The sequence below is a fragment of the Choloepus didactylus genome, chromosome 8 (genome assembly GCF_015220235.1).
Source record: "Choloepus didactylus isolate mChoDid1 chromosome 8, mChoDid1.pri, whole genome shotgun sequence".
NCBI classification, from domain to species: Eukaryota; Metazoa; Chordata; class Mammalia; order Pilosa; family Megalonychidae; genus Choloepus; species Choloepus didactylus.
This window is the reverse complement of record NC_051314.1, coordinates 56,175,261-56,184,345: the sequence shown is the minus strand read 5'-3', so window position 1 is coordinate 56,184,345 and position 9,085 is coordinate 56,175,261. Positions and strand designations below refer to the sequence as shown.

Sequence of the window (9,085 nt, the reverse complement as noted above, 5' to 3'; positions counted from 1 at the left end):
AGTTAAAGTGTGGTTCCCAGCTGAATCAGGATGGGTCTTAAATCCTATTACTGAATGTCTTATAGGGAAAACCACAGAAAGACAGAAATACAGGAGGAGGAGTCAGAAGCCGGAAGTCAATGGAACCAAGAAATCAGGAGAGGTTGCCATGTGCATTGCCATGTGACAGAAAAGCTAAGGACCAAGGATTGCTGATAAAGAGCCATAAGACAATAAATTCTTATTGCTTAAGCCAACACATTGCATGGTATTTGCTTTGGCAGTGAGGAAACTAAAACACATGCACACATCTATCTTCTAAGAAGGTTGAAAAATGCTGCCTAAGCATGTGTCTAAGAGGAAGAGAAATGCAGGTTTTGTGATAAATTAGCAGTCTCTACCACAAGACAAATTACCTGAGAAGGTAGAGAAAAAAGAACAACAACAACAAAAAAAAAAAAAAAAAAAAAAACAAAATCAGAAAAACAGAAACAAATAAGCCCTTATGTCCTTATGTCCCATTCAGAGCTATCCCTGAATTACATGTTGGCAGTGGCCAGAAGTGGATGGGTATAGTTCATATTCATTATCACCCATAATAAATAATCACTCAACAGTATATTTTATTAGGCAGCTTGCTTTTTCAATTAGCAGTGTATTATAAGCATTTATATAAGGTAACGAATCCCAGCATATAAATTCATAAGGCATGATGACAAAACACTACCTTAGTCAGATATTTTGATTTCATTGTTGGATGACTATTAAAGAAAGTTGTAATGAAGATTCATGTATCCCTCGGTATTGCATTAGCAAATATTCTTAAAAGTGAAAATATGTGTAAAGGAATATAAAAAATTTTAAGACTTTTTCTATATATTTCACAATTTCCTTCTATTCCATAGACATGAACTTGAGTTCCCATATTTCTTTTTGATGACTTTCTAATTTATAAGTCAAAAAAGCTACTATCTCAAGTGTATTAGTTTCCTGGGCTGCTCAAAGCAAATACCATGAAATGGGAGGAGTTAAACAATGGGAATTTATTTGCTTTCAGTTTTCAAGCCAGGAAAATGTCCAAATCAAGGCATCATCAAGGTGATGCTTTCTTCCCGAAGACCAATTGCTGACAATCCTTGGCTCTTCTGTCACATGGCAAGGCACGTGGCAGCCTTGGCAGATATTTTGTTGGTCTCTCCTTTCCTGTCCAGGTTTCATTGATTTCAGCTTTTTGCTTCCTTGGCTTTCTTTCTCTTTGAAGTCCGTTCTCTTATAAATAAGGACTCTGGTAATTGGATTAAGATCCATCCTGATTGAGGCAGGACAAACTTTAATTGAAGTAGCCTCATCAAAAGGTCCTACTTACAATGGGTTCATACACATAGGATGGATTACATTTAATAAAATGTTTTTCTGTGGTACCTACAGCTTCAAAGCACCACATAAGTTTACTTTATATTATCTCAATTACTAACTACATGTACTATTTTATATGCAAATTAATTTTAATATTTCAATTTTATAGTCTCTAACATTGCTCATTTTCTATTGCTATGTTTACTTCAACAGCAAGGATGAGCATTTTCAGATACTGAGAATGCTAAAAACACAGAAAAATAATAAAAGTGATTAATCTTTTTCCTTATAAATTTTCTCTATTTTATATATTTTCTGTCCAAATCATCCTACTTTTATAGTTAGCAAATATTATTACTTATAAAAGAATTCAGCTTTATCTTTCTACATAAAATAATCATCTTTTAGCCATTTAGTTGTTGGTTTCGATATAATTAAATAAGTTTGAAAACAATTAGAGAAATTATCCATTTAATAGGAAGTCAGATGTAAAACATAGTGAGGTTTTAAAATTACCTATGAGAAAACATGATCCATTTTACAAAATTCAAATTATGCAGACCTTATGATTAGGTCTTACATAGATTAAAGTATGCCTTACATATTTAAAGAGGTTAGTGTTAAAGAAATCAAAGTGACATACATGATTAAACTCCAAGGGACTAAGCAACATAAAGAATGAAAATGAACACATAGCAGAAATTTCACAAGGTGAGTAAAAGGGATGAGTGCTGAGCCTCCAACTGGAACTGCAAAAGCGTAGAAAAGACATATATTTTCAACCTTAGATCATCTTTTAGGAATGTAGTTTTTGGAAACAGCCTGTTAGGACTGCTTTCAATTTATAGAGAAACTTATAATAATTCCGTAACAAAAATTCTCCTCTGTATAATTTCATTGTAATTTGGAACAGCAAGACTTCTTCAAAGGCTGTCAGCCAGCACTGTGATTTAATAAAGAAACTCCATAGGTGAGTTGGCAGGTTTTGGTTCTGAATTCATTATCCTATCATAGACTTTCTGACTAGACTGTGTTTGATGGTAACAAACTTAGAGATGATTTTGACTATGAAAAAAATACCTGTTAGAGAAATGAAATCTTTTGAATATTTCACTTTCCTCTAAAACTTGAGAAAATGTAACCAAAAATTGATTCAACATTGTGGATTGTCTGATTTCCAAATTTATTTATACATAGTATAATGTATGCATATATGTACATATATTCATGTCTTTTTATTAACACTACAGTGTTTTTATGCATATTCATTAAAGTTTTGTTTCCCCACTTTTTTATTCCTAATCTCAGGCAGCCCCTATGTTGGCAACCAGCAGGTCTAGTTAGTTTTTAGCAAGAGAAAGTCTCAGTAACTAGGAGAGCCTAGTTAGTTAAGGATTGTTGTTAAGACTGATCTTGCCAGATTTTTCTTCACTGTTCACAAACAGGTCACATCCTGTCACATTCTCTTACATTCTCTCTCTCCCTGCCATTCTAAAAAGATAAATGCTTTTTTTTTGTTGCATGGTCCCACAAAGGTTCAATGGGCTTATTTTTAAGTCTTCTTTAAAATATCACAACAAAAAACAGATCCAAAAATTATAAAAATGAATTGATTTCATTTATAAATATCAAACATATACTCCAAGTAGGCAGACTTTAAGGAAATATGACAAAGGGAACCTGTCATTGTCCAAGAGAGTTAAGAAATTATCTGACACAGATGATCTAAATTATTGGTTTTGGCATACATCACAGAATTCATTTCTCCCCCTGAGAGATTTATTGGTCTAATTATATTTTTAGGCTAATACTAATATAAATTTGTATCCCTTGAGCATTCTTGATTATGGGAGGGATAGACAGACCATTTTTACATCTATTTTTCTCTTTCTTCCTTTCTCTAATCTCTATTTATTCTCTAACCTTTCTTTACATCTTTTTCACTCTCCTTATATAATTCTTTTTCTTTGTTTTTCATTCATTTTTTGTGACTATTTGCTGTTTTATCTAAGGGAAACCCTCCTGCCTTCTGATGAAGTCACTGCCCTTCATCCTTTTTGGTCAAATCATTTTCTAAATTTGGTAAAATGTTCAGTTGACATGGGAATCAAATTTGAGTGTGACATATAACATCAATCTATTGAAAATCATTAATACATTGAAACAACTGGACATTCTCTATTAGAGTGAAAACTTCATGAGAGTAGAGATTTTATTTTGTTAATGTTATATTTCTAGTGCTTCAAATGGTTCCTGGAGTAAGGTAGAAAGAAATCAGAAAACAAGTTATTTCAGGTTAGGGAAATTGAAGACAGCATAAAATCATTTTGGAAATGGTATCAGGGAGCCCATATTGGATTTTCATGTGGTTGTTTAATGCAGTCCAGGATTGTGCTTTTTGATTTTGCCAGGTTTGTATTAAGAAGTCATGGAAGTGCAAATAATACAAGCAAATATGATATATGCTGTAGTAGAATTGTGGACATGCACAAAGAGAGGAAATCTGAGATAGGAGTCCTTAAATAGGTCTAGAAGATTGAGAAAAATTTCACAGGTATGGTAGTTTAGGCTGTATTGTACCCCAGAAAAGAACATGTTATTTTAATCCATTCCTCTGGGTGTAGACCTATTGTGGGTGGGACATTTAGATTAGGTTCTATCAATTGAGATGTGACCCACCTCATTCAATTTTGTTCCTAATCCTCTTACTGGAGTCCTTTATAAGAGGATAAAATACACAGAAAAAAAGGCCCCAGAGAAGCTAAGGGAGAAACACCCAGGGAAGCTGAGAGAAGAAACCACTGAAGCCAGAAGCTGATGCAACAAAACCTGGGAGAGAAGGACCAGCAAACACCAGTCCAGATATTGTCTGATGATGCCTTGATTTGGACATTTTTCATGGTTTTAGAACTTTTGCTTGTAAGTTAATAAATCTCCATTGTAAAATCAAACCGTTTCTTATATATTGCAAGTCATCAGCTTTAGGAACTCAAAATATGTGAAATGTATGTGAGTTGAATCTTGAAAATGAGAGGCATGCAAAGAAAGTGAATAGCAAATAAGTAATGGGATACTGAATGGGACTTTTCCCGGTGGTCCAGAATTGGTAAATATTATTCCCCTTCTCTAACACCAAGGTGCAAAAAGAGGCAGCAGAACAGGCCTGCTAGAATACTCTCCACTTTCCTACCTCCAATTATATATGGAAAGGACCAGGAGACATTGTAGTGAAAGTGAAAGTCACTGAGTTTTTAGATGGGTGGCAATGAAGAAACTTGTATTCTCCTTCTTGGAGCAGCAAGGATGTAAGAGATTCTCAGGGATAGAGAGGATGCTGTGGAAGAAATTCACCAACATGCTCCAGAGAATTATAACCATGATGTCGATAGGGAGGATAGCAAGCTCCAACTCAAGTAGATAAAGGGAAATGTCCCTCCTATCTCTCAATACTTTTTTTCCTGTCTTCAAACATGGAGGCTGCAGAGAAAAGAAGGGAAGGCAGTAAAAGAGTAGAATACCATTTTCCCAAGTTCAAGTCAAGTTTGCCTTGGGTTTGGTGATGAGTTTGGAGTATAATAAAAGATTGGAGTTTAAATGGTTACGAACTGATCTTAAAAGCAGAAAATGACTGGATACCTATGAAATCTGCCCTGCAGGGGTGAGAAAGTAGAATTTGACCTAGTGCAGTTCAAGGCAGTAATTGGAAGAATTATAAACTTTTCATTTTCATACTCTTTATGAATTGAGATTTCTCTGAAAACAGGTATATTACATATGCAAAGCCACAGAAATAAAAGCACATAGTGAGGCAGCTCTCTGGGAAGCAGCTAGCACGATGCTGGGAGTGCCAAGCCGCATGTGGTGCCCTGCGCTGCCCAGATCAATGAACAATAGAGTCAGGATGGCTAAAGGTGACTCCAAGAAACCAAAGGCCAAGGTGTCTGCTTATGCCTTCTTTGTGCAGACGTGCAGAGAGGAACATAAGAAGAAAAACACCAAAGTCCCTGCCAATTTTGTGGAAGGGTCCAAGAAGTGTTCTGAGTGGTGGAAGACAATGTCTGGGAAGGAGAAATCTAAATTTGATGAAATGGCGAAGACGGACAAAGTGCGTTATGATCTGGAAATGAAGGATGATGGGCCAGCAAAGGAAGGCAAGAAGAAGGATCCTACTGCACCAAAATGGCCACCGTCTGGATTCTTCCTATTCTGTTCAGAATTCTGCCCCAAGATCAAATCCACAAACCCTGGCATCTCTATTGGAGACGTGGCAAAAAAGCTGAGTGAAATGTGGAACAACCTGAGTGACAATGAAAAGCAGCCTTACAGCAATAAGGCAGTGAAGCTGAAGAAGTATGAGAAGAATGTCGCTGACTGTAAGTCTAAAGGGAAGTTTGATAGTGCAAACGGTCCTGCTAAAGTTGCCCGGAAAAAGGTGGAACAGGAAGATGAGGAGGAGGGGGAGATAGAAGGGGAGGGGGCAGAGGACGAATAACAAGCTGTTGCTGTGTCACCTTGTGAATACCTTAGAGTAGGGGAGGGCATGAATAATGGTGAAGACAATAAGAAGTCAAGAAAAGAATTTGGTAAACTATGCAATGTGGATAATAAAGTGGGTAGAATAAAATGACTTTAAATAGCGATGGTTTTTACTAAATTTTTGATAGTTGTGAATATGAACAACAGTGGACAGATTTGAGAGATTTAGTAGTTCAGTGCAATATAACAAAATTGTGTTGGAAACTGAGTCAAGCAAAATTACTCATTTTTCTTTCTTTTCTTTTTCTCTGTTTTATTTTACTTTCTTTAAGCAAGAATTCTCAGTCTTAATTTATTAATTTTCTCTGTGAATCTTCAAGCAGGGAATTTATTATGCAATATTTTTATATCAGAATACATTTTCTTGGCATTCTTCTTAATATTACCCTGAATAAACATTTTTCATTAAAAAGGAAAATGAAGCACAAATAAATGGAATGAATATCTCAAAGTCACAAACTAGTTTGTGAAAATATAAGTTCTCATGTATCTTGATTCTCAATTTGATAGTATTCGTTTTTTGTTTTTTGCTTTTGCTTTTGTTTTACACAGTGAAAGTCACAGAATTGAAAGCCAAATACTTAGAGAGTGGAAAGAGTATGGAGAAGTCTGAAGGCTGGATATTATGAAAGCGTATATGGAGCGAGAAAGTAAGCAGTGTCCTAACACAAGGGCCAACATATTTCAGTGTCATGAAATCTAAGTAAGAAAAGTTTCAAGAAAATAATGAACATTTCTTAAAGGAAGGACCTAGGAATGCAAGTAAATGCAGCAGGAACTTGTTCTGATATGACCCAGATGTTGAATATGTGCCTACAAGGGGGCATTCCTAGTTGATGATCTTCCATTAGATATCTATGGCATAAAGTATGAATGAGATGAATTTGGACATTGCGTATTTTCTATTGTGATGAGGAGTAATAAAACAGAGAAGCTGGGGAGGGGGGTTATTTCATAGGGCATAAAAGCAGCATTCCAATTCCTATAAATGAGGTAATTCCTAAGGCAATGAGCAAGCAAAAGCCCAGGACAAGAAGCAGGCTCAGATAAGACAGAGAAGATGCTGTATTTCACATTAGCCTTGGGCTGAACTTCTTCACTGGAGTGAGAAAATGTGAAGGAGAACTCCACAAAAGTAGCACCAAGTTGCAGAGACAATGAAAGATTTTTATTTGCACTTATTTGTTTGTTTTGGTTAGCTCTTGGTACTCAAGAAAATCTGTCATATCACTAGCTGGATAAAAACTTAAGGAACAGAGAGTCAGGACTTAATCCTTAAATTAAAACTTTAAAATATTAAAATGTATGGTATACAACAACAGATTACAAGAGAAAAAAGAGGCAGGAATTGATTTCCCAACCAAAAGAAAAAGATAAAAAATCAGAAACCGTCAACAAATAGTACTACACTTTGGCCAGAACAAAGACTTGAAGAAAAAAATATATCCTAAAAAAACTCAAGGAGATAAAGGGAAGCAAGCACAGAGAAAGAACAAAAGGGAAACAATTAAGAAACAATATGGGAATTTCAATAAAGATATAGAAATTTTAAAAAGAATCAAACAGAAACTCTAGAATTGAAGATAACAATAAGTGAAATGAAAAATTCAACAGCAGATAGGAGTTGGCAGAAGAAGGCTTAGTGAGCTTGAAAACCAGACAATTGAAATGATTCAGGCTGAAGAGCAGAAAGAAAAAAAAAATAAAGTGAACAGGGCATTAGAGACCTATGGGACATCATTAAGCACATTGATACATGCAGCTTGGGAGTCTCAGAAGAAAGAGAAAAGGGACAGAAGGAATATTCAGAGAAATAATGGCAGAAAACTTACCAAATTTACAAAAGACTTGAAAATGATCATTGAAGAATCCCAGTGAATCCCAAACATGATAAACTCAAGAAAAACCATGCTCATACATGTAATAGTCACCTATTGAATGCCAAGGATAAGGAGAGAGTACTGAAAACTGTAAGAGAAAAGCAGCATGTTATGTACAAGGGAGTTGCAATAAGATTATGTGCTGAATTCTCATCAGAAACTATGTAGACCAGAAGGCAGTGGAATGAAATATGTAAAGTACAGAAGAAAACAATGGTCAACCAATAATTTTATATTTAGTGAGACTGTATTTCAAAAATAAGGAAGAGATTAAGACATTCCCAGATAAAAAAAAGCTGAGACCATTGAACACCACTAGGCTGGCCCTACAAGCAATATTAAAAGGAGTTATTCAGGCTGAAAGGAAAGGGCACTAGACAGTGGATTGAAATGGCATAAAGAAATAAAGAACTCTAATGAAGGTACCCATAATGATAATTATAGAACCAATAATATTGTATTGTATTTTTTGATATGGAACTCCAGTTTTACTTCAGTTTCTAAAATGCAGATGCACAAAAAGTAATGATAAATCTATGACTTTGGATATACAATGTATAAAGATACAATTTGTAAGGAATACAACAAAAAGGTAGAAGGACAGAGGGTTATAGGAGCACTGTCTGTATTTGCTTTTGGAGTTAAGTTGGTATTAATTCAAATGTGATTTTTTATAGATATAGGATGTTAAATGTAAGCTCCATGGTAACCACAAAGAAAATATCAGAAAAATATATACATATGTGACAAACTTGCAGCTAACATCATACTCACTGTTGGAAGACTGATATCTTCCCTCTAAAATCAGGAACAAGACAAAGATTTCCACTGTCACCACTTGTTATTCAGCATTTTACTGGAAGTTCTAGCCAGAGCAATTATGCAAGAAAAAGAAAAAAAATCATCCAAATTAGAAAGGAAGAAGTGAAACTTTCCCTGTTTGCAGATGACATGCTCTTCAGTATATTGTGTTAGGCTCTCCACCCAAAGCGTGGACATTAAGGAAAAAATAGATTAATGGGATGTCATCAAAATTAATATATTTTGTGCATTAAAGGACTTCCTTATGAAGGTAAAAAAGACAACCTACAGACAGAGAATATATCTAGAAACCACATATATGATAAGTTTAATATCCTGAAAATATTAAGAAATCCTACAACTCAATTTGAAAAAGACAAACGACTCATTAAGAAATGGGCAAAAGACTTGAATAGACATTTCTCCAAAGATTTACTAATGGCCAAAATGTACATGAAAGGATACTCCACATCATTAGCCATTAAAGAAATGCAAATCAAAACCACTTTAGAATGATGGAGATGTTTTGGTCA

General features: G+C 34.9%; 1 protein-coding gene across 1 annotated transcript; it reads left to right on the top strand.

Moving 5' to 3' along the window:
• Positions 1-5,233: 5,233 nt before the first annotated feature.
• Positions 5,234-5,827, top strand: LOC119542638 (high mobility group protein B3-like). The gene has a single exon (XM_037847372.1). The coding sequence runs from the start codon at positions 5,237-5,239 to the stop codon at positions 5,825-5,827; it is 591 nt and encodes a 196-aa protein (XP_037703300.1). The 5' UTR covers positions 5,234-5,236.
• Positions 5,828-9,085: the final 3,258 nt, after the last annotated feature.